Genomic DNA, 27073 nt, shown 5'->3' with positions numbered 1-27073 from the left:
TTATGAGAAGAGACTGTGTCACAGTACTACTGCTCTGTAAGTATGAGAAGTATTAATGAACTCAGAATCTCAGATCACTGTAGTATCTCTAAAGCTTATGAAGTGAATAAACTGAATAATGAAAACTGAGAATCTGCTCTTATAATAAGCAGAGTGTGAGAACTCAGATCTGAGAGCTGAGAGACTTATAAAAGTCATCTTTGAATTACAAGATCTCTTCAGAATCTGGAGAAGATTTATAGAAACTATGATTATTATAAACATCACAGATGATATGTACTTAAGACTTGTATAACTTTAAAGATATAATCTGTACATAGCTGTCTATGAGTCAGGTTTATACTTCTGATCAGTGTTAACAGACTCACTTACAGAGATAGAATCTGTTAATACTGCAGAGTTAATTAGAGAAGACAAGCTCATCTATATAATAACTTTATAAATGTCTGAGAACTTCACAGTTATAAAAACTGAGCTTTAAATATCAGAGAAATACTGAGATCTTACAGAGATATTCAGCTTAGTAAAGGCAGCTGAGCTCTCTTCTTATTATAAGAAGAATCTGATAATAGATTTGATAGAAGAGCAGAAACTCTTCTGAGAATTAATCTATAAGCTCTCTCATTATGAGACAGAGGTCTTGCAGATTTATATAAAGAAGAATCTGAAGAATGACTTTATCTGATCTTCACAGATCTTCATGAAAGTCTCTGTGATATTCATGAAGAAGAAGAATAAAGATCTCAGATTATATATAGACTACTGTAACCTGAACTTTAAAATAATAAAGAGTCACTATTCTCTGTCTCTGATTAAGAATATGATCAACTGTCTCACAGAAGCTGTTATATTTATATAACTAAATATAATTAATATATATATATGACTATAAATACAGTCTGAGAATGAATGAAAGACTGTCTTTAGAACTGTACTGAGATTATTTGAATATCTAGTAATATCTTTTAATCTGACTAATATTCTTATGATATTTCAGTCTTTTATTAATAAAACACTTCATATATATCTGAATGTCTTTGTAATAATATATCTGAATGATGTAGTGATGTACTTCACAAAGAAGAAAGAATATACTGAGTATATATAAAGTGTGTTGAAGATCTTAGATGAGACAGAACTGTATATTAAGCTTATAAAGTATAACTTCAGTGTCTGTTAGATTAATTTTCTAGAATATATAATCACTGCAGATGATATTCAGATGAAATCTTCACAGATTAAGACTATTCTATTATAACTGAAGTTAACTAGTATTCATAAGATTCAGATCTCTCTGAGCTTTGTGAATTTTTATAGACAGTTTATCTTTATATTCATGAGAATCTTCTTAGCTCTTACAGACATTCTGAAGAGTGAAAATAAGAAGAAGTTATTTCATAAATAAAGAATAGAAAGATTGTTAAGAAGAGAGAGCTGTGAGAACTTTCTTATCTCAGAAACTTACAGAGTCTTTATAAGATTAAAACAGATATTCACAGATATAGTGATACTGTTTCACTTTAATCTCTTACTCTTAACTAGATTGAAGACAGATATCTTCTTCTTTATAATTTCAGAAATAGTCTTATAACTACAGTTAAATGAGAACTGAGTTTCAGTGATCTTTTTCTTATGAAAGATGTAATCTGCAGAGATCAACTATAACATTTATAATCAGAAGCTTCTTATAATAGTGAAATTCTTCTATCACTGATATTACTACTTTGAGAGTCTTGTAACAGTGATTACTGTTAGAACTGATTATAACAGCTTATAATAGTTTACTTCAATCAAGAAACTCTTATAGTAACAGATTTACTGAGCTTAGAGACTGAGTGAGTTCTGATTCAAGATAGAATATATTAAGAAAACTAAGAACTCAGTGAATGAACTCTCTCACAGATCAGACTATATTAAGAAGATCAGAATAACAGATACAGAGAGACTAGAGAAGACAGAAAAGCTTTATAAGATACTTAAACTGAGTATTATAAAGAGATTGACTGAAGAGTCTCTCAATTCTCTATAAGAGAAGAAGAAAGAGAAAGAGAAGAAGTCTGTATAACTACTCTCTATAATACTAAGAGTCAACACTCTGAGAATCTCTGTGAGAATTCTTGAAGAGAGTATCTATAATCTGAAGAGATTGCAGACTTTAAGAAGCACTGTGAAAGATCTGATATAAGAAGAAACAGAGTATAAGTCTTTATAAGATCTTCTATTTAAATTGTCTGAACTACAACTGAAGAATGAATATACTCAGTATATTCAGAAACTGCTTATGACAGAGATTAACTCTGCAGAAATAAAGAATTGAAGAGACTTAAATAATCTCTTATGAAAAGAGAGTCAGATTTATATACTTATAAATGAGTTTCTATACATAGAACTTATTAAAAGATATCATGACTCTTCTCTAGTGAGTTATTTTACAGATACTAGAATTTATAAGTTGCTTATAAGAAAATACTTCTGATCAAAGATGTAAGAACTTATAAAGAAGATAGTGAATTCTTATACTATTTATCAGAGTTCACAGATAGTACAGTTCAGATTATATAAAGAACTTACTTCTCTACTTATCTTATAAGAATCTTGAAAACAGCTAGAAATGAATACTCTTATAAGCCTCTCTGAAAGCAAGAACATATATAATATCTGCTTTGACAGTGTACTGATAATAGTGAATTACTTTATCAAGATAACACACTTTATACTCATCTGTAAGAACTTGAAGTCAAAGAATTTAACTTATATCTTTATCTGTGATGTGATTCAGTTGCATGAGTTATCTGTGAATATTATCTCAGACAGAGAATCAATTTTCACAGAGAAGTTCTGATCTAATCTGATAACTATACTGAAGATTTCATGAGATCTAAGCACAGCTTTTCATTAACAGACAGATGATCAGACAGAATATCTGATGAGTATATTAAAACAGTATCTATAATACTTTGTCAATTACAATCAGAATAACTGAGTACATTAATTATCACTTACAGAGTTTGTGTATAATAACTCAAAGTATATCAGCACAGATAAAACCCTCTTTGAGATACTCACTGAGACTTATCTGTGAATGATCTTGATGAATCTGTGAGAGTATACTATAGAGTGTGATAATATCTGTGAATAGGCTGAGAGAATTCAGAAGACCTGAGAGAAAATCTGTAAATTCTTGAGAAAGGCTCAAGAGTATCAGAAGAGATACTATGACTTCAAACACATTATAAAGAGTTTCAAGAAAGATGATAGAGTCTGACTGAGTCTAGAAAATATTATTATATGAAGATCTAGTAAGAAGCTGAATCTCTTATAGATAGAGTCTTGTAAGATTATGAAGAAAGTTAGCTTACAGTTCTATAGATTGAAACTATTATCTGAGTTATAAATATACAATGTTTTTCATGTCTCTTTGCTCTGTGAATATAAGAAATTCTTATAAGAGAACTCTGTGACTCATCACTCTATTTGTAAAGTACTAGAGAGTGAAAGAGAATATCAGATTAAAGAAATTATTAACTCAGAGAAGTAAGATCATGAGCTCTGATTCAAGATTCAGTGATAAGAGTATTCTGACAAGATAAATGAGTTCACTTGAAAATTATCTAGATAGATAAGATATCTGCAGAAGCTGAGACATGACTTTCATACTGTGAATTCTGATAAGTTAGAATAATGTAATCTTCACTAAGAATCTGATTATAACAAAGATATTAACACTGTCATTTATAAACTCTAGTTTATAAGATGATGAGTTTCTACTGAGATGAACAGTTCACAGTGTATACAAAGAGAAGAAGAAATCATGTTCTTATTAAAGCTAAAAAAAAAAAAAAAAAAAAAAAAAAAAAAAACCAAGAAAACAGAAACAGAGCTGTAAACACAATTTAGAGATTAATAAAGAAAAAATAAAGAAAATTCACACTTACATTCTCAACATCTGTGACACTTAATTCTCTCATAACTATCAATTTCTCTCTTTAAAGAAGCAGAGAGTATCATGTCTGTAATACAGACAATTATTATATTTGATACAAAGACTGTTAGAAATGCACAGACTTCAGAGAAGCTGAACATCAGAGTGTATACAGTTGTAACAGAGTCTTGAAAGCTAGCTATCTGCACATGAAATCAGATACTTCTTATAAAGCTGTATTTACTCTCTCAGTTATGCTGAAGTATTCAGCCTGAAAATAATTGAGATGTAAAGAGAGAGCTTATCTGCTCAGATTAACTTCTATTACAAATTCATAACATTCACATTGTCTTGATTATCTGAATTTTGTGAGTACTCAGAGACTCATCTCTTATTATTATTATTATTATTCTTCAATTATAGATGTATGCAGTCAGAGACTATGACATCTACCTGAGAACCTTTAGTTCTCAGGGTTTTTCCTATATCTATAGAGTCAACTATTATACACTTATCAATTTCAGATATGCAAAATCAGAAAATTCCAGCTCAGAATACAAAAACTGTTTACAAATTACAGTATTTCAACACCTATTAATACTTTGAAATCATTTGAAAATATCATGACAAAGGAAAAGAGAACATAGTCTTAAAAATAGACACATTAAATAGATAGATAGAAAAGAACAGAAAGAAATAAGCATAGTAAAGAGAGACTATAACAAAATAAAATTATTAAAAGAAAGTGTATAGCTGTTTTAACAGACTATATCTAATCAATTTCCATCTCTTCATATTCAGATACTTCTGAGTTGAGTCATTTTCTTGTAGCTGCTTGAGTTTCTGATAGAAAGTCTATTAAGTATTTAAGTCCTGTCTCAGTTGAGAATAAGAACCTCATATTTAATTGATTTAAATCATACTTCTTCTTTAATCTGACTCTGAGACTATTGTATAATACATAATGCATTACAATATGCTCAGAATTCTCATTTATATTGCAGAATGAGTACTCTGTTGAATCAAATCTATCATCAAATCTTTGTATATAGGATTTGAAATAATCATGTCCTAGTTTTAGCTGAATTATGAATGAGAATATTTTCTTTTTACATTTAATTGAACAAGATTTCCACTTTGATTTTATCTCAAATCTTGAATAATGTATGCTCTTCTTTTGTTTCTGTCAGCTTTCATTTCACTTGTTTAAACAAGATTCTTTTATCTTTCTCTTTATGAAAGACCAGGACACTGTTTTTTGAATAGATCTGCTTAATTCTGAATCCTTTTTTGCAGCTGAATCAGCCAATTCATTGCTATGAATATTTATATGAGCAGGAACTCAATACAGATGAATTATCAGTTTAGATGTTCTTCTCTTTTAAATCTTCAAAACAGAGTTTAAAATCAGATCAAGATTCATTTGATTATTATGAATCTGACTATTTCTAAGTCTTTTTAAAGCAGCTTGACTATCAGAGAATATCTATATCTCTTTCAAACTATTTTCTCTTTTATGAGATTTTATTTCAATGAGTTTGAAAGCTTTTACTATTACAAATAGTTCAGCATCAAAGACTTCAGATTCACAGCCTAAATTTCAGAAATCTGAGATAAAATTGATATTATCTTCAGTATAAGCAATGTCTGCATCTAATCTATTCAAATTCTCATTTTTTGAGTCATTTGAGTAAATCAGAATAGAATCTTTTATATTGATTATAGAGATCTTCTTCAAATACTGTTCATATTCTCTCTCTTTAGATAGTTCACTTATTTATAAGTCTATGAGAGATTTCAGCTTTTCTCTTCAGAGAGATATCTTCTCATGATCAATTTTCTCAACATTTAATAAAGAAAATTGATTCTTAATAAGTGAACATAGTCTATATAGTTGAGAGGGCATTTTCTTTAAAGCATTATTCTTATTTCAATCAAGAAATCTATTTCAATCCAGTTCATTTCCTGAGTTAACTGATGAAAATGAAGAAGAGACTCTTTCTCTGATTATATGATTTGAGCTCATCTTTATGACTCTCAGAGCATAGTTTATACAGGCCTTTTCAAATCAAATAGCAGGAGGTGGAATTGAGGCTTCAATTTCCATTGCTTTAATAGAAGATGATTTAAATGCTCTCAGAATTCTTCTCAAAGCTCTGTTTTGTAGACTTTGAAACAGTTCAGTGAAGTTATCTTGATTATTCTATCAAACTTGAACTTCATAATCAGCTACTGAGATAATACAGGCTATGTATAACTGTCTCATAGTCTGAAAAGATAGACCTCTCTCAGTATTTGATAGTCTGATTATACTATTCAGTAGTCTCTCTGCCTTGATGATTCTTTGTTGAATATAATATTTAAAATTCATCTTGGAGTTTAACCATACTTCTAGCCATTTGACATTCAAACTGAGTTTAATCTCTTTATTCAGAAGAGTTAGACTTAGTTCTTTCTCATTAAATCTGAAAAAAAAGTGAATTAACTCAGTTTTATTCATATCAAATTGAATTAGATTGATATCTGCTCTAACAAAGATTTTCTTTACTGCTTTCTCAATCACTTCTAAATTCTCTTTGATTGTCTTTGAACTGTAGAGTAGATCAATATCATCTATATAACTTAAAGATCTCACTATTTTCATCTCTCTATTCTTGAATAAATATGCAGTGTATATTACAAATAAAACAGATGAGATTGAAGATTCTTGTGATACTTCTATTTTTTTCTCAGTTTTATCTTGTTTTCTTTCATCAAAGAATAGTTATATAATTCTTTTAGACTTGAAACAATCAACTCATTTTATTAGAGAAAGTGACAGTTTTAACATCTTCAAAGTTTGAATCATCTTAGACTTTGAAACATGATCAAATGCATCTTTTATATCAATAAAAACTGCAGTTGAGACCAGGCCTTCATGCTTTGCTACTTAAATATCATGAATAACTGAGAGAACAGTGTCAATTGCAGAACATTGTTTTCTATCTTTCATTTATTCATTAAATAGAAGAGAATTACTAATAGAGCTTATAAAAGATAATCTAGTAGCTATTATCTTTTCTAGAACTTTTTCTAAACAGTTCAACAGAGATATTACTCTATATAACTTAGAAACTGAAGCTTTTCTATTAGATTTTGCAAGAATTACTCCAGTAGCTTCTCTCCAGCATTCAGAATGATAATCATTTCTTAAGAGATTGAAAAAGAGCTCAAAATATTCATTCTTCAAGTAGGAATATGTGTTTTGAATAATTAAATGATTAATTGAATCAGGCCCTGCAGCAGTTTTAATTGAACTTGAGAATATTACTGACTCTAGTTCATCATCTGTAAGCTCAGATCATTCCCAGTTATTTTCATTAATATATTCATGAAATGACATATTCTTCTCTTCTAAATGTGATGAGTTTTGAAAGAGAATTCTCATAAAAGCTTGATATTTTTTCTCAAAAGAGTTTGCTGTATACAATTCATTCTGAAATTCATATTCTAAGGTTGAAAGCTTTGCTACACTTCTTGTTTTAGTATAGTTGAAGACTTTAAAAACTTCTTTTTCTTATACTTCTTTAAGAAATTTGTTTCAGCAATCTGTTTTGACTTTTTTAATATCTGAAAAATATTCATTTCAAATAGCTTTGAACTCTTCATTAGATATTAAGTTATTCTTTCACTCTCTCTTAGCAGTGACTAATTACTTTCTTTTAGAAGTGATATTCTCATTTCATCAAGGTTTGAAAAACTCAGAAGACTTTTTCTTTGAAATATTTTCTTCAATACTTGTTAGAAGAATAGATGTAATCAGCTTTGCTCTATTCTTAAGCATTTCATTTGAGATATCTTGACTTTGATTTTAATAAAGCTTACTCTGTCTTTCAGATTTCAGCTGTTTTACTCTTTCTTCAACTACTTTTCAATCAGCTTTTTCAAAGTTATACTGATTAGAGAGAAGAGGATTTTCACTTCTTTATTTTTCACTCAGTTCAATATCAAATTGAATGATCTCATGATCTGATTCTGAGGTTTCATTTGAATTAATAAATCAGTTTGTAAGTCTTTTTTCAATTAGATTTTATGACATGAAAGTTAGATCTATAATAGATTTTTATTTCATGTCTTTTCTAAAGAATGTTTGTTGATCAGACTTGTTAACTAAATCTATTGAATGCTCAAAAGTTTATTCAACCAGTTTATCTGCTCTTACTACTCTTGTGCACTCTGAGTTTCATCAGAGATGATATGCATTGAAGTCTCCTACAATTATAGAGTTTTTTAAGAAAGTTATATTTAAAAATCCTCTATCAATTGTTCAGATATTGTTGTTTTCTTTCAATGACTTTTCATTATAGATATTTATAAGTTGAATAGTATCAAACTCATTCTCTTTATCTATAATATCACCCACTAGAATATCAGAGTCAGATATGATATTAAATCTCAAATTAAATTAATATCTTGATCTTTTTCTTTCATAGATCACTACTCTTGATTTTATCTCAGATTTTTCAGAAAGAAAGCAGTAATAGCTTGAATGAGAAATGATGTACTTTTGCTCAGTATCAAAGTTTGATTCTTGAAGAAGTACAAAGTTAACTTTTTATTCAAATGCAATCTGAAGATAAGAATAAATGCAATTTAAGTTTCTATTCACATTATTTTGAATAAATGTGATTTTTGAAGAGTTTTTAAACTTTTTTTATTGTTTTTATTGTATATCTATACTAAGAGAGAGTAGAGATAGAGTAGAATCTAATTTCTATCATCAGATAGTAGATTATAATTATTTTGAAAAGCAGGAATCTCAACTGCTTGCATTATATCTAGTTTATTATCAGAGTCATTTCTCATTTCTCTAATCTTAACAGGAGTTTGAGAATTCAAATTCTATTTATACTTAGCTGAAGAGTTGAAGTTTCAAAATCTAGATAGTTGAGAATTTCTTCTTTTTAAACTTGCAGTTGTAGATTTACTAGCTTGACTTTTCTCTTCAGTTTTAGATTCACTTTAAGCTTCATCTTTTCTTCAGTTTTTCTGAGTTCTTGAAGTAAATACATATTCTTTTGAGCTAGATGCATGTTTTTCTTTGCAATTGAAGCACTTAAGCAGAGTATTTTAACATATTTTATCTCTTTTTAAGCATGTTTCACATTTATACTCACTAGTTTTGTGATCTCTAGCATAGAATGCACATTTTGAGTCTCTGAAATAAGAGATTGCAAAGTGTTCATATCTTTAACAGTTTAAACACTGTGTTTAAGCTTTGAGATTCATTCTTGAGTCTTTGTATTCATGAACTCTCATTTTCAAATCTGCTACTCTTACTTCAGAGATTCTTGATTATTTAAGTATCTTTGTATATACTAGAACAGAGACATTTCTTCTACTCTATCTGAACTCAATTGAATTAAGTCATACAGACTCTTTTCTCAGTTGAATAGAATTGTATTCTTTCAATTCATTTTTAAGAAGTAGTATTTCTTTCTCACAGTCAAAGATTTTAACTGGGATATTATGAAGAATGAATTTATCTCACTTTTCATCTCTCTCAGATAGAATTATTATGTTTAACAGAGATTCTACTACTGACTTTCAGAGATTCTCATTCTGAATAAGAAATTCTGCACTGAATTCAGACATTGTGATTAGAATGATAGAGTTTTTAAAGAAGAATGACTCAATTGAAGCTATAACTGATTTTTGAACTTTAATATCAGTTATTAACTGAGAAAAGAACTGCTGATTGATTTCATTTCTAATTCTGAAAATAAGGTTTGAGTCTAGCTTATTTCTCTGTAATATATTCTGATTTGAGACTTTAAGAATAAGTCTTCTATTTCTGAAGATTTGAAGATTTTTCTCTTTTTACATTTTTTTCTTCACTCTTCTATCAATAGAAGTATGAGTAGTATTCTTCTCAGTTTTCTCAGAATTTTGAGCAGGTTTTGAGATAGCAGATTTAGAGATAGCAGGTTTAGAGATAGCAGATTCAGCTGCTTGAGCATATGTTTTCTTCTGATTTAAAGAAGAAGAAGAAGAAGAAGAAGAAGTAGAAAAGAAAGAAGAGCAAACTGAAGAGTCAGTGATTATATTAGAAATTTTCAAAGTTTTTTGAACTGTGTTTGAAATTCCCAGTTTGAACTTAATCACTTTCTGTAGTTATCTAGTCTAAGTATAAAGAATTAACAGAACTTCTTCATTCATCTTACTCAGACACTGCTTTTCAAGAATTTTACTTACTTTTTTAAGTTTCTGTATTTCAAGAACTTATTATTTCTCTATTTCTTCTTTCTTTCTTCTCTTCAGAATTTCAATCTCAGAAATAGTATTTGAGAAAGCATTCTTTTTCACATTAACTGAGTGTACTTTTGAGCTCATTGTTCTTACTCAATGAAAAGTTGATCAGACTAATTCAATTGAGATATTTATTAAACTCTTTTGAATTGAAAAGTTGATCAGACTATTTCAATTAAGAGATTTCTAAGTCTATTTTCAATTGAAAAGTTGATCAGACTATTTCAAAAGAAGAATAACAGACTTTTGTATATAAAATATCTGATTTTTTTTCACACTAGTTCAGTAACTAGGTTAGATTTTTAAAGAGAATCTAATAAACTAAAATTAATTTTTAAGATAAATTAATAAAATCTTTACAATCTCTTTCTTAAGATACAGTGTAGAAAAGTATAATATTAATTGATAATAAATCAGATAATATGACAGTTTTTGAGAGAAAAACTGATAAAAAATAAATCAATTTTTTACAGAGAAATTGATTAAAACTATTTAATTTTATTCTAAATTATTCAATTCTTCTCACACAACAAGTATGCAACTTAAATCAGTTAATAAAAAGTATAAAAAAGAATTAAGTATTAATAAAAGCTCTTTAGTTACTGAAAAAGTAATTCTTACTTAAAAGAATATAAAATTATAATAGAAAATAACTCTGTTTTTAATTCTTTGTAAGAATATTATATAAAACTCAGAGAAAAATATCTTACTTTTTTAAGAGAAGTAAAAAACTATTTCTAAGATTTTTTTTTTTGCATTAACTACTGCAGAAGAATGAGATAGAAACTGCTAAAATATATACTACTGTATATCTTCTATCAAGACTTTCTCTCTTCAGAGTCTTGATATTATAGAGAATATAAGTCTGTTTCTATATAATAATGTAAATATTATCAGTGAGATGTAGAGAAACTGATTATTTATATCTCAAAAAAGCAGACTTTATCAATGATTATATTAATATAGAGTTAATTCTCAAATTCAATAGAAATTTAGTGTTGCTATTCTTAATTTCTTACAGAATCTATTGAATATTAAGATATTAAAACTAGATTTAATATATCTCACTATGCAGGAATCAAAGGCTCAGTCAGATCTTGAAGTATACTGATTTTATAGTTATTGTGTCTGTCAATTATGTATCAAGTACAGTTGCTGAGATATCTTTTTATACTTTTCTGTCAGAGATGGGCCAGATTGAGAGAGGTGGTACAAGGGTGAGACTTGGTGTTAATGTCTAGATACACTGAAGACAGATCACAGAGATTGCACTTCAGAAGTGACTGTTGATTATATGCTTGATATTATCACTGAGATATCTTTTTGTATTTTTCTGCCGGGGATGGGCCAGATTAGAAAGGGCAGTACAAGGGTGAGACTTGGCATTGGTGTTTTGAAACATCAAAGATGGACAGGGTTTTCGCGGAGATCACTTCTCAGATATCTCCACAACTACAGATCAGAGATCTTTCAAAATTGAGAAGATTGATGCATATGACTAGGTCTCTTCACCTTACAATTTGTATGGCAATTTGGCCCGGGGTTGTGGTGTGGTAGGGGAGAATGGGGGATAATCCCACACAGGAGTTTCGAACGACATCTGGTTCATGTTTGGCTGGATAACTCCACCACCACACGGGGTATGCGGTCGGCGATGGGGTCAAAATGCTCATATGATCGAGGGCTTTTCGATGAATCTTCGGCGGGTTCTTATTCGAAAAATCGAGCGAGTTCGTGGTGGAGCGGTGGTAGACTCATCTCTTATTAATAATGAGATTGTGAAAATGTGCTGCAGTGTGAGAATCATTGATAGAGAATCTAGATATATTTGCATATATCTGATCAGAGATTGTGTAGATAGAAGAAGAGTGATTATAGATCTATGAGACTGTAGAAGATACTGATAACATCAGAAGCTTTATAAGAACTGTTAACTAGAGTCTGTAAGAAATTACTTATAAGAAGACTTATAGTAAAGAGAGAGACTGCACTGCTTAAAGTCAGAAGCTGATCTGAGAGAGATATGAGATTAACTGCTGATCTGAAGATTGAATACAGTGATAAAACTGAAAGAGTTAAAGACACTGTTGTGAGTGATGATATCTCTGCTTCATCAGCTGATAAAAAGTGATTAGAGAAGTTACAGAGATACTTACAAGAAGCTCAGCAGTAATCAGATATTATTTATAAAGATATTGAAATTAAAAAAATTTTTATTCTTGAGAAGTTCTTGAATCAATATATAAATATTGTTAGAAATACTCTCTCTCTATTATTTAAGTAAAAACACTTCATGAATGAATGAGAATACTCACAGTTTATAAGAATGAAAGCTGTTATAGAAAAAGAGAAAAGAAGATAAAGTTCTGTAGATAGATCTGAGATATTTATACTACTCTAGAGAGATTTACTTACACTGTGAGTGATTTTACAAAATAGCTAGATCACTCTAGTAAATAAAGAGTGATTGTGAATTGCAGATCTGAATCTTTCTATATAACTATAAAGAATGATTATAGACTGTGAACATCTTGATTCTATAATTCTACAGAGTTAATGAAAGAATGAAAAATTTCTCACAATTCTACAGTGTTAAAGAACAATAATTTGTGAGAATGAGTGAAAGATTAATCTGTAAATACTTCTCTTTAATGAAGATAATCTCACAGAGAGTGATTCATCTGTGAGATGAATCTGTGTGATTATTATTGTTATTATTATTCTTCAATTATAGATGTATGCAGTCAGAGACTATGACATCTACCTGAGAACTTTTAGTTCTCAGAGTTTTTCCTATATCTGTAAAGTTAACTATTATACATTCATCAATTTCAGATATGCAAAATCAGAAAATTCCAGCTCAGAATACAAAAACTGTTTACAAATTGCAGTGTTTTAACATCTTCTGATACTTTGAAATCATTTGACAATATCATGACAAAGGAAAAGAGAAAGAGAACACAGTCTTAAAGATAGACACATTAAATAAATAGATAGAAAGAAATTGAAAGGAAAAGATAAAGTAAAGAGAGACTGTAACAAAACAAATTATTAAAAGATAGTGTATAGCTGTTTTAACAGACTATATCTGATTGATTTCCTCCTCTTCATATTCAGATAATTCTGAATTTAGCCATTTTCTTGTAGCTGCTTGAGTTTCTGATAGAAAGTCTATTAAGTATTTAATTCCTGTCTCAGTTGAGAATAAGAATCTCATATTTAATTGATTTAGATCATACTTCTCTTTCAATCTGACTCTGAGATTATTGTATAATTCACAGTGCATTACAATATACTCAGAATTCTCATTTGCATTGCAGAATGAGCATTCTATTGAGTCAAATCTATCATCAAATCTTTGTATATAAGATTTGAAATAGCCATGTCCTAGTTTCAGCTGTATTATAGATGAGAATATTTTCTTTTTACATTTAATTGAACAAGATTTTCACTTGGGTTTTGTTTCAAATCTTGAATAATGTATACTCTTCTTTTGTTTCTGCCAGCTTTCATTCCACTTGTCTAAACAAGATTCTTTTATTTTTCTCTTTATAAAAGACCAGGACACAATTTTTTGAATAGATCTGCTTAATTCTGCACTCTTTTTTGCAGCTGAATCAGTCAATTCATGAATCTGTGTGATGATTACACAAGAATCTTGTGAAAATAATTGAGAGTTAATCAGAACTCTTCTGTATGAAAGATATGAGATGAATCTGTGTGATAGTCAGAGAAGAATCTGTAAATTATAAAGAATCTCATAGAATAAGAAACTGAGTAATAGACTCTTTTCTCTTCACAGTAACAAGGAATTTTTCCTCACTGAGATTTTTTATAGATGTGAAGAATTTTTAGTAAGTATCACTACAGTGCTAAGCTGATTCTATGAAGTCACTCAGTGAAAGACTTTGTAAATGAAGTCTTAGAGAGAGAGAGATATGTAAGAAATCTCACTTCTTATAAATTCTTTATCTCTGTAATTAATAGAGTTAGCAGCTCTTGACTATACACAACTATATAGACTGAAGTTCATGAATACTATTTATAACTCAGCTTGAATGCTATTATATATTTAATCTCTACATTTTATCTTTCTACTGTGAATACTTCTAGTAGTTAACAGTACATATCACATCAAGCTGCAAACACCTGAATAATCGCCTGTGAGTACTTATTTTTACATCTTCTTCTTTCTACTTATTAATTATTTTATTATCTTTCTTGAAGAAGTCTCAATCATTACTTTATCATATTCAATATTATCTATTCAACTTACAATCTCACTACTCAGAAGTTGAATATGAGTATTATTATATACTATTTAGTAAGTGCTCTACTCAAAGTTATAATAATTTATCTTTTAATAATATCACTGAGCAGTTATCTCATATTCAATCTGCAAAGAATCTTATTTCTTTAATTATCAATTTTGAATCTTCTTCAGTTATTAACTGATGACTGTGATTCTTGAATATATAGATGACTTTTCATCATTGAATATTTCATTGTAGCGGGCTGCGCCCGATCAATCATATAGACTATTTCATTACACTCCATAGATTCTTCCATTCCCGATCGCCGATCCGCGGCCGCTACGAACGCGCGCATATTCTTCCGCCCCGAAGCTCCACCGCGTACGCCACCACATACACCCGATCAATCATATAGACTATTCCATTACACTCCATAGATTCTTCCATTTCCGATCGCCGATCCGCGGCTGCTACAAATGCGCGCATATTCTTCTGCCCTGAAGCTTCACTATGTATGCCATTACATACATGTATAAATATCCATCTTGATCACTGATTCTTGCACTTTCTCTTTCTTTCCTTCTTTAACATTTTTATCTTTGTTATATAAGACCTATAATATTATACTAATCTATTCAGTGTAGGCCTCTTACACTATAAAAATGTTCATCATCTTCTTATTAGAAAATGATTATTCACATATTATCTTCTCATCAGAAATGATTATTTATCAAGAGATATCTGAATATATAATAACATATAAGAAATAGAGAAACAGTTAAACAGTTAAGCAGATACTGAGTTCTCAGATAGAAGCTTACTTATCAGTCACTCTGACTCTGTAATAAGATCTTATGAAGAGAATAAGATTTTATAAGAGAATATCAGTAAAAGATCTGAGAGTTCTGATACTCAGATATATGAGAATATAATTACACTTCTTCAGATTTCACAGATATTATACATCTGATGATTGATATAATCATGTCTAATGATAATATAAAACTCTCAAATGTAAGTATAGATATGATATTACAGTAACTCTGAGTAATGTTGAAATTACAATAATGATAAATAGCTGATATGCATGCAACTCAATAACTTTAATATGAAGAGATTTAATAATTAACTCATGTGATTTCAATATCTACAGAATCAAATACAAAAGCACTGAAAGAACACTTAAATACTCTTATATATTTTAATACTTTTAATCTCACTCTCTACTCATCATGAAGAATGAAAATGCTTGTAAAACTAAGTATAGATGAAGATTTTATTGATTTATTAATTAATTAAGATTGATATATCAATGAATGATTGAAGAATTATATAAAATAGAAGTTTTATTCATGAATAAAAGTATGTGAATTAGTGTTATAAATATCTGATAATATTATCAAATATCTTGATATTCTGTTCTGAGACACTGTCATACAATAGAAAGTATTAGATTAATTACAGAGTGCTTAACAGAGAAATACTTCTCTTATAACATTTATCTCTGACTTCAATATCAAGATTCTAGAAGTAGATGATCAATCTTGAGAGAATTGAATAAAGATTAGTATGCTTAAGAAGATATTAACTTTCAAACTCTTACAGACTCTTATAAGCATAGACAAAGATCAGACTTATGAAGACTTCTACACACAGCTTCAGACAATGAATGACTGTCTTATCAAGCTTAAGAATATACAGAACAGTGACAGAAGATATTATATCTCAGTGACTTATACACTTATGTCAAGAAATAACAATGATGCAGATACTATGAATTGAGTAGACTTGAATATTTACATATAAGTAAGAGTCTCTGTTATTCAGACAGACTTCTGAGTCTCTGAAATCACTTCTGAAGAAGTTACTGATTAATATTAATATAAAGTGTGTATTAACTGTAACTGATTAGAACACATTGCTTTTAACTGTCAATTAATCTATATATCTTCATACTTGAGAGAAAGATCAGTGCTTTCTTATTCAAAGAATGAATCAGTGTCTGTTCACATCAATCATGTTACATTAGAGAAAGATTTGAAAGATAACTATAAGAATGCTCTGATAAAACAGGAAAAAGATTAACTTCTATTCAAATTTACAAACAGAAGCTTGAAGAGATCAGATGATAATAATTTAAAGAGAAGATAATAATGAATATAATTCTTATATCTACTGTGATTGATAATATGTATAATATGAAAGTCATGATAGACAGCAGTCTATATTACTATATAATGATAAAATCTTCAGTTATAAGATATTATAATCTTCAGTGTATTTCTTTATCAAAATCTCAACTTCTTACAGAATTTGATGATTTAAAAGATATTTATACCTGTTATATGATGAAGCTGATCATAGATGTGAGAGAATATCAATGTGAAGATATCTATATATATAAAGTTAATAATCTTGATTATAATCTTATATTAAAACTTGTCTGACTATCTGAATAAGACATCTTATTAAATACTTGAAACAGAAGCTTGATATTCTCTAATAATAATAAAATTTATAAAGATAATATTCATAAGACTATTAATCTAACACAGATCTCTATCAATATCTATAAAATACTTAGAAAAAGAAGTCACTGAAAGAATCACTGATAGCAGAATTATATATCAATCTATTTCATCAGTCTGACTGATATTAAAAAGACTCTAGAAAAGTTATTCTATATTATAATAATAGATTCTTGTACAAAACTTTCTTAATAATATTATGAATATCTAGATATCTTCTGATAAGATAATATTATAAATATATCTCTCTTATGAGATTCTGAAGTGAATCATAGTATTAAGTTAGAGAAAAAGAATAGTAAGAACTCTGAACTATCATGAGACTCTCTTTATAACATATCTCAAGATAAACTTCTTCTTCTTTAAAAGACACTCAATGATCTGTTAAATAAAGAATTTATATATATTAGTAACTCTTTCATCACAGTCTCTATTCTCTTTGTAAAGAAATCAGATAAAGAACTCTGATTCTATGTGAACTACTGAGATCTGAACAGATTGATAAAGAAAGATTGATATCTCTTATCTCTTATTAATGAAACTCTAGCACAGATCAGATAAGCTTAATAATTTATAAAACTAGATATTATCACTGTATTTTATAAGATTTGTATTACTGAAGAAGATGAATAACTTACAGTATTCTGAACATATTATAATCTTTTTGAATGAATAGTTACACTCTTTAAACTGACTAATATTCTCAGTATATTTTAGAAGTATATTAACTGAGTACTCTGAGATTTTCTTGATAAGTTTGTATCTACTTATCTAGATAATATTCTCATCTTCACTGATAAATTCAGAAAAGAATATTCAGAGTATGTATGAAAGATATTATAATAGCTATAAGAAGTAGAACTACTGATAGATATTAATAAGTATGATTTTAAAGTCAAGAGTATTAAGTATCTGAGTTTTATTATAGAAGCTGATAAGAAGATTTGAATAAATTCTGAGAAAGTTTTCATCATTCTTAAATAAGAAGCTCTATATACTATAAAAGATGTATAAAGCTTCATTGAATTTACTAACTTCTATCAGTGATTTATATGAAACTTCTCAGATATTACAAGATCACTTACAGATCTTACTAAGAAAGACTCAGTATTTCAATAATCAGTAAATACTGAAGCTGTATTTATATAGATAAAGAAGATATTCATTAATATCTCTTTACTAATAATATTTAATTCTGATTATAAGACAGTTATTAAAGCTGATTTCTCTAACTATATAATAGAAGAAGTGATATTATAATATAATGATAAAGATATTCTATAATTATATATCTTTATATCTAAGAAACTGAGTTCTGCTAAATATAATTATAAGATCTATAATAAGAAACTTCTTATAATTATATACTGTTTAGAAGAATGAAACTCTGAACTTTAAAGTATCTCTGAATTTAAGATAGTTATAGATTATAAGAATCTTAAATACTTTATAACTATCTATAAACTTACTGAATGATAAATATAATAATCTGAGTTTCTAAACTACTTTCATTTTATAATACACTATCACTCTAACAGTCAGAACTTAATAATAGATACTCTTTTATAATAAGAGTAAGATATATTATCTGATATAACAGATACTCACTGAATAAACTGAGAGTATCAGCTTTTAAATCTGAAGATATTAATTAATCAAGATGAAACAGCTCACAGTACTATATATACTTCTTTAATTAGAACTGATATTAATATCTTCACTTTCTCTACACTGAATGAACTGTGATATACAGCAGCTCAGACTAATGAACTTCTTCAGATTCTTACTAAAGCAGTATATTAAGAAGCACTCTGATTTCTCTCAGAACTATATATAAGAACTAATATCTCAGAATACTTAATAATAATAATACTCTACAATTTTATAAATGATGCTGAGTCTCTCACTCTAAACTCTTATATACTCAGATAATGCAAGAGATGTATGATTTATATATAATCAGTTATCTGAACTATAAATAACTGTATAAAATAATCTTCTAAGAATTCTACTGATTTGAAATATTAAACAGTATTAGATACTTTGTCTGAAACTGTAATTACTGTTCTTCTATTATCTTATAAAAGAACTATAGAAAAGATCTACTGAAATCACTTAATATCTCTAATAGAATCTGATAAGATATAGTAATTAACTTCACTATTAATCTATCTAAGAGTAAGAGTTGTAGAAATATTCTAGTTATTATTAACTAACTAAATAAAAGTATAATATTGAAATCTTATAATAAGATAAATATCAGATAAGTCACTGAAGTCTTCTTACAGAGTTTATTCTATTAAATATATAAGTTATTAAAATTAATAATATTAAATCAGAGTTATTAATTTATAAGTACTCTCTGAATAAGAATTTATCAAGTTTTTAAAATTATATACTATCTATTAACTATCTATCACTCTGAGACTGATAATGTATCAGAATGAATAATTCAGATTATAAAGAATTATTTTCATAAGTTCTGTAATTACTTATAAGATGATTGATATAATCTTCTTCTATATACAGAGATTGCTATTAACAGTTAAGATACTATTTTAATAGATATAAGTCTGTTCTTTCTTATATATAAATATTATATGAAAGTATTGAATCTTCTAGAAATTACACAGTTTATATCAAACTCTTACAGTTTAATTCAGATCACTGATAATATAGTAATAAAGCTCTGAGATATCTATAACTGAGCAGAGATCTTCATAATAACTATAAAATAAGACTAAGAAGATTAAATTAATATCTGATAAGATTCTATAGAGTAGTATAAGATAGAAGATCTTATATAATTAAATCTCAAGAATATATAAATCACATATTCATCTTGTATACTAGACTACTATTATATCAGATATAAAGTGATAGAAGTTCTAGATAGTTATAACTACTATCTTAATATATTATCAGAAATTCATGATATATTTCATACAAGCTTACTCTATTATACTATCACTGATTCATTCTCTTCTCAGCTGACTTCTGACTGACAGTTATCAGATGTCATAGAAGAAGATAATGAGCTTGAGTGAGAGATTAAAGATATTCTTAATAAGAGATTTCACAGCTGTAGCTGATAATATCTTGTGAAATAAGTCAGCTATAATCAACTGATCTGAACTCTGAGTTCTGTGTTATTCAAAACAGCAGCTCTTGATCAATGAGAACTGCTTCTGAAAAGAAGGGGCTAATGTAGCAGGCTGCATCTGATCAATTATATAGATTATTTCATTACACTTCATAGATTCTTCCATTCTCAATTGCCGATCCGCGGCTGCTATGAACACGCGCATATTCTTCCACCTTGAAGCTCCACTGTGTACATCACCACATATGTGTATAAATATTCATCTCAATTGCTGATTCTCACACTTTCTCTTTCTTTCCTTTTTTAACATTTTTATCTTTGTTACATAAGACCTATAATATTATACCGATCTATTCGGCGTAGGCCTCTTACATTCATGAATTTGAGAGAATTTGACAGAATAATGATAAGAATCACAGAATAATGAGATTATTTCTTCTTTGATATTAAGAGCTCTTTTTAATGTCAATGCCTGAGTTGTTAATTGTGAATCTGACACTTTAATAAAAGCTGCAGAACTGTGTATTACAGATATATTTAAAGATAATATTAAGATATTAAGAAGATTGAAAGAAGAGATGACTTCAATAATAAGATCACTTATCTTCTTCTTATACAACTTCTTTAAAAGATCAATTATCTTCTTTTAATTCTTCTTCTTCTCAATGATGATTTTGTTAGTCTGAAATTCATGTTTATATAATATAATAATAGCTGTATAATCTATAACTTTCATCTTCTTACAGATCTGCTTTATAATATACTTCTCAGTTATCTTTTCTACAGTATATTGAATATGAAAGAAGCTGATAGTTGAATTATTTACTGAGACAGTTCAGTATTTGATCTTGACAGAATTCTTTATCTCATTGATAATCATCTGTTCATACAATCTGTATGAGATATCAGACTCAGATGTAGAGATTCACAGATATTGAGAATTCTCAGACTGAGTCTCTATATTCTTCTCATTCATCTGCTTCTTCATCTCATCATTGATCAGATTCTCTTCATTATCCAGAACTTCTGAAACAGGTAGTTTGAGGAGACTGAGGTGCAGGGTAGGAGTCTTTGTATGGGCTTGCAAAGCAGCAGGATGGCGGGCATTGCAAGACATATTGAAAAAAGGGTTGATTGATATATGTGGATTTGATGATAAAGGTAAGAAAGACGCGTATTTGGATGATATTTGATTGAAAAAGACGTGTATTGGATGATATTGATTCTAGAGAAATGCGGATATTTTGATTTTTTGGTGGTGTTTTGCTACTAATTTTCAGGGGGGGCTGGGAAAATTCTGTTTTCGCAAGTAATATGTCCGCCACAATACGCGGGTGATGAACTGTTGTCAGCTACGTACCATGAGGCAGATATGAGCAATAAGAAGCGGCTTTCATGATGCGCTGCTATACTATATAAAGGCTGAGTAGATGTCGTAGTTGAGGACATTTGATTAGATTTATCTCTTCACTGCACTTATCTAGTTACCATTGTCCCGACGTATCTTAAAATACTTCTTGTCTTCCCCTGATATCAAAATCATGCTGTTCATATCTTCAACACTCTCTGCATTCATCGCACTAAATATCCTACCTGTCATGCCCCACTCAAGGCTCTCCAACTCGTGCTGGTGCATTCCTAACAGCAAACCCGGGATACACCGTCCATGTTCCAACATCTGTGAACCAGGCATCCACCGGGTTAAGGTATGCAAACTAGGATAATATCCAGTGTGCCGCGCCATCCCTCGGAAAACTCCATTTCAGGAAACCAGCTGGTCCTCTGAAGCAAGACAGGATTCAAAATGGATCCACGCCTCTATTTTCTACCAATTGCATTAGTGCTATTCCATCTTTCTTCCCTGATTTGGGAATTAGTTCCAGGTCTTGGGGCTAGGAGAACTGTCTCTTTTCTTAGTGTTCAGGTGCCTGAAGGCGTCTAAAGGGAGACAATGTGCTCGTTCTTCATTATGTCCATGGGAGTGGCTATGTCTATGGGAGCAAAGACTTTGCAGGTGTCGCTCCAGATGGCACGGGCTATACGAAAATCTTTCTCCGTCGTCTCAAAAGTTCATATATGTGGCTAGCAACTATCAGTATGTTTGCCAACCCTATATATAACTAGGCTGGCTGGTATTAATTACTTTAGCTTTTAGTGTGGGCTTTTTAGTTAGAGCTCATTACCATCTGAAGATATGGATGCCAATATTGGATTGCATGATACGAAGGCCGCATTGGATTGGACATGAAACCACATATCCAACTTCGGTGGTGATCCTGATAAAATCACTACCATGGGAACAAGTGACAGGGCAGCAATGATAGATCTGTTGCTTGTTGCAAAAGGAGGCCATGAAGTTCTCCCTTTTAATCAGGTTCGTTCACTTGACCTTATTGAAGCTAACTGGTCAAATTCTCAGGCATTCATGTCATGGCCCTGCATCCGGCCTTGCTGAGACCCCACCTGCCAACAGGCTATGTTTGACGGAATTTTAAGGGCCGCAAACTGCACGACTGTTGCCTGCTTGCGCGATGCGCCGCAGGAGGTTCTCTTTAAAGCAAATTCGTTTCTTATCAATGAGGTCGGCGATGGAAGTACGGGAGCTCTTGGGCCCCTTACTGGCTTCACACCAGTTGTTGATGGGAAGTATATCGAAGACCTTCCAACTGCCCTTTTAGCACGAGGATCGTATAATAGGAAGGTGAAACGCGTGGTTGTTGGTACATGGCCAATGAGGGAACGGGAATGTCACTAGATGTCGGCATGCCAGATGCATTCCCTGCGCTTGTTCGAAAGACCTTACCTTACGCCGATGACGACACTATCAAATGCATCTAGTCGATGTATGAGTATCCCGCAAACCTCCCTCAAAAAATTTCATGGGACTGGGCGACCAATATGTCATTTTGCCTGCAACGCCTACTTTAACGCGAAGGCTTACAAAAACAAGGCTCAGCGATATGCAATGACGATCCCACCAGCTACTCACGGATTGGATCAGACCTGTACGATCCCCCTTTTTTATCATTTATTTTCTCGAGTCAGGTCTTTCTAACAGCTTGAAACGAACAGACTTCCTTTTCAACAGCAACGCCTCCACACCAGCGACAGACATCGCCGCGGCAAGAGAATTTCAGGAATATGTGCGGCGATTTGTGACATCTGAGAGGAATCAGGAGGACTATCGAGGCCTTGACGACTGGCCGAATGGTCCTGGAGAAACATCGTTCGAAATCGTACTTGGCAGTTTTGAAGTGCAAAAGGGATTACTGGGATGTCAACCACCGCTGTCAAGTCTTGAATGATATCTTTAGCGACAGGAAGAATGAGGCATAGGCATGTGTAAACTTTAGCGCACGAGATTCATATGAGAATCTAGCGTCACGTGCGCGAGATGGGTTGCTGAGGTGTGGCTGTGCCCGTATCCAGATGATACGAAGTGTAACTAGATTGTATATCTAATGTTTAACTAGAATGATCACATTTTCAGGTATATAGATGATAGATGCATTTATTGCACTAATCATCTGAACAACCATTGATAAACATAGAGCGTAAGCTACCAAAGCATCGAACTCGAACCACCGCTAAACTGGCCAAACACCAAATGCCTCAGCTAGCCGAGCCGTACAAATATACAACTCTCCCAACAGCAACATCCGTACAGGATCTACATACACAGCGTAGTAAGTTCGGACTAAGGTTGTTGTCGTCTAATTAAGCTTAAATCTTAGCGCCCCAGCGTTCTACCCTGGAGGTTTACTCCGTACACAGTAAGCTAATGTCGGCTTCCGAGGCCATACCCATGGGCCAAGACGCGCCCGTTTCATTAATAATAGCAAGGGACAACACGCGCCACTGTGTAAACATTGGCTAGCGAAACATATGCCCAAAGGACTTCACCGCAGGAATGCCACTGGGAAATCCGCTGAGCTCTCAGGAAAATGTTCCGTTCTAGCTGGAGACGAGTCACATGGCTTGGGACGTTTTATCGTCAGTTCCTCAGCGCTGTACTTATGGATCGCACTTGCCCTGCAGATGTGCGGTGTGTAGCATGCCTCTTTCCATCCAAACTAGCCCAAGTTGAACGAGGTGATAACTGTTGGATGCGCTTTCCCTTTTCTCCGCTGGGGGTCCCTTTCTGCTATTTATTGACCTCATCCTCTTTTGCTTCGGGCGATATGGTTTATCTTCGAACAACATCCAGATAGTACATAGACATTCTTCCCATTGCTGCAGAGCGCAATCAGCCTTAGCTTTGAATAAATTGCATATCTACCTGATATAGATTTGCTGCAAACGGCGAAGGTCAAAATATTTTCCTTGCCATAAACCTGATTTATTTTTATCAGGACATTTATGTCGCGGTTACCAGATGCCCAATCGAACTTGTCTCCTTTGTGCAGAAATATTTCGCCTCGGCCCGTGCAGTCGCCTTCGGGCAGTATAAGGCAGGGTGGGAACCATGAGTCTTTGGTCAAGAGGAGTTCAGGAAATTCAGGACTTACTACGGAGCTGTGTGAGAATAATGGACCTTTTTGTTTGTTTCATGTTTCTTTAAATCCTGCGCTATGTTTATGGAAACTTAAGAGTTTGTTGCTGGTTGTTGCTGACATCCGGTGTGCTCGCAGATTCCAGCAGCGTGACAGAATACTGCCCTGAAGACCGAAGGCAAATAGGTATCATCAGTGCTTCCTTTTTGATCTTTAATAGGATTATTGGAACAGGTATATTTGCAACTCCCAGCGCTATTCTAGCGCTCACAGGTAGTGTCGGGCTATCTTTGATAATATGGATAATGGGTATGGCTATTGCCATGACTGGCACGGCAGTCTACCTTGAGTTCGGCACTACGATCCCAAGGTACCTGCTAACCTTTTCCCGTGGCTCCACCCTCGCCTAATAGCTCTGTGTATTGACTAGTGATAGAAACGGAGGAGAGAAGAATTACCTCGAATATGTGTATACCAAGCCGAAATTCCTAGCTACAGCAATGTTCGCCTCGTATGCCCTGTTTCTGGGATGGGCGGCAGGTAATAGCGTCGCATTTGGCGAATATGTTCTTCACGCAGCGGATATTGGGGTGAATCGATGGAATCAGCGGGGTATCGGTTTTGCATGTATCACTGTGGCATTTCTCATACACGTAACCGCTGTCAAATGGGGGCTGCGTCTGCAGAATCTCCTTGGAGTTATGAAGCTGATTATAATCCTCATTATTGTGGTTGGAGGGGCTATGGCTCTTGGTGGCCACATGAAAATTGAGAAAACTAACAGCTTTTCTCACCCCTTCGAAGGAAGTATTCCAAGTGTATATGGGATCGTCACAGCACTGTATAGCGTGATTTGGTCGTACATTGGATACTCAAACGCAAACTATGTGAGTTAGCACGCTTCTGTCCCATACTTATTTATAATCTCTTCCTTACATATCACCAGTCGTTGAGTGAAACGAGAAATCCAGCTCGAACATTGAAAATCGCTGCGCCTATAGGGGTTGGTCTTGCGGGTGTTTTGTATATGCTTGTCAACGTTGCATACTTTGCCGCTGTTCCGAAACAAGATATCTTGGGTTCCGGACGTATCCTAGCAGCCTCCTTTTTTCGAAATGTTTTTGGGCCCAAAGCAGAGAGGATTTTGTCCGTTTTTGTCGCCCTGTGTGCCTTTGGGAATGTTCAGGCTGTTATATTTTCCCAAGGTAGAAGTGAGTACCAGACATGTACGCCTGCAGCCAAACTTTGATGGCTAATGTGCGGATAGTTATCCAAGAGTTAGGTCGAGAAGGCGTTCTGCCATTTTCCAGGTTCTGGGCAAGCAATAGGCCTTTCAATTCCCCAGCTGCAGGGCTTTTCGAGCATTATGCTATATCCGCCATTGTTATGCTTGCCCCCCCACCGGGAGATGCGTACAACTTCTTGCTCAAGTAAGTTTTAATCCTCTACATTCAGCGGCATGCATCTGACCATTTCCTCCAGCTTGATTGCATATCCGCTCTCAGTTGTGAACATATTTGTCTCTGCTGGCTTGATGCATATATATCTATTTCCGAAACGCTATCCCGACTGGTCTCCGACAATACGTGCCAGTCGACCAATTACCTTTTTTTTCTTACTTTCCAACGTCTTCCTGGCAGTGGCACCCTACCTACCACCGCCCGATAAAGAACATAATGTCTATGCACATTTGCCATACTATATTCATTGCGTAGTTGGGCTTGGTATTTTTGCGGTAGGTGCGATATATTGGCTGTTTTGGGCGGCATTATTACCTTGGATGGGCAGTTATCGCCTTGGGGAACAGATAGTTATCGCCCCGGATGGCTGGTCGAGGCAAATCATAACAAGAGTTCCTATCGGCGCCGAAGAGAAGGGGAAACTTGGATTGGAAGGAGGCGGAGCTGGCTGGAAAGGATGAGGCTGGGTGCACACCATTAGAGCTTGGTTTTGTTGGACGGATTTATCAAGCGACATGGGATAAAGCAGTTCTTCAACTAGTTATCATTATTGTAGATTATGATACATGGCTTATACACGTTACTTCTTAATAAGCTGGTCCCCGAATTGGGCGGGTCAGGCCAATCCTGCAGAGTGAGGATATCCTAGTTGTTTCTTTTCACACAATGACCAGAGGCAAATCATAAAATGAAAACATAATGTTCCAGTCTTCTATGGAGATGAACTCATTGTACATACCTACGCAGCAATCACTTCTGAGAATGATGATGAATAGGCAGTGGAACGCACCTCCTCAAACTTGCCGGATTTGTTCTAGCAAGAATCTATAGCCATTCACAGAATCTATAAAAGGCCGAGCAGATCAAGTCATGGTTTTTGGCTTGAACTGCCGGAATTGCATCCGCATTCTCGCATTTGTGGAGAAGGAAGAAGAAATAAAATCATGAAGTAAAAAAAATAAAAAAAATAAAATATAAAAGCATAAAAATAAAAACATAATGACTAAGCGCACCTATAAGTTACCA

The 27073-nt window shown here is 31.9% G+C and overlaps 3 protein-coding genes across 6 annotated transcripts; 2 read left to right on the top strand and 1 right to left on the bottom strand.

Moving 5' to 3' along the window:
- Window positions 1-21019: 21019 nt before the first annotated feature.
- BDBG_16139 (uncharacterized protein) lies at window positions 21020-21211 on the bottom strand (the record flags this gene model as incomplete). The annotated part of the gene is made up of 1 exon (XM_031724144.1): window positions 21020-21211. The coding sequence occupies one exon, from the start codon at window positions 21209-21211 to the stop codon at window positions 21020-21022; it is 192 nt and encodes a 63-aa protein (XP_031575877.1).
- A 1176-nt stretch (window positions 21212-22387) lies between these two features.
- On the top strand, window positions 22388-23450 carry BDBG_00564 (carboxylesterase; the record flags this gene model as incomplete). Its single annotated transcript, XM_031719941.1, has 4 exons — window positions 22388-22468; window positions 22568-22795; window positions 22865-23099; window positions 23167-23450. 4 exons carry the CDS (start codon window positions 22388-22390, stop codon window positions 23397-23399), a joined length of 777 nt encoding a protein of 258 aa, XP_031575876.1. The 3' UTR covers window positions 23400-23450.
- A 123-nt stretch (window positions 23451-23573) lies between these two features.
- On the top strand, window positions 23574-26888 carry BDBG_00563 (high affinity methionine permease). 4 transcript variants are annotated; one of them, XM_031719940.1, is made up of 7 exons: window positions 23574-23780; window positions 23934-24613; window positions 24726-24957; window positions 25024-25474; window positions 25534-25798; window positions 25855-26017; window positions 26070-26838. In XM_031719940.1, exons 2-7 carry the CDS (start codon window positions 24454-24456, stop codon window positions 26506-26508), a joined length of 1710 nt encoding a protein of 569 aa, XP_031575874.1. In that variant the 5' UTR covers window positions 23574-23780; window positions 23934-24453; the 3' UTR covers window positions 26509-26838. The 4 variants fall into 4 exon arrangements, with proteins under 4 accessions (XP_031575874.1, XP_031575873.1, XP_031575875.1 ...); XM_031719939.1 differs by having other exon boundaries at window positions 23574-23796; XM_031719938.1 differs by having other exon boundaries at window positions 23592-23780; window positions 23891-24634; window positions 26070-26888.
- The last annotated feature ends 185 nt before the right edge of the window (window positions 26889-27073 follow it).

Source organism: Blastomyces gilchristii (assembly GCF_000003855.2).
Source record: "Blastomyces gilchristii SLH14081 genomic scaffold supercont1.1, whole genome shotgun sequence".
Taxonomy (NCBI): Eukaryota; Fungi; Ascomycota; class Eurotiomycetes; order Onygenales; family Ajellomycetaceae; genus Blastomyces; species Blastomyces gilchristii.
The sequence above is the reverse complement of the archived record's forward strand: the minus strand, read 5'-3'. Positions and strand labels throughout refer to the sequence as shown.

Bases quoted from the DNA above. Each gene is read 5' to 3' on its own strand.
- BDBG_00563 (XM_031719938.1), top strand. From the start codon at position 24,454: ATGTCGCGGTTACCAGATGCCCAATCGAACTTGTCTCCTTTGTGCAGA. The intron at 24,635-24,725 runs GTTTGTTTCATG...GTGTGCTCGCAG, and splicing joins TGAGAATAATGGACCTTTTT to ATTCCAGCAGCGTGACAGAA. The intron at 26,018-26,069 runs GTAAGTTTTAAT...CATTTCCTCCAG, and splicing joins GCGTACAACTTCTTGCTCAA to CTTGATTGCATATCCGCTCT.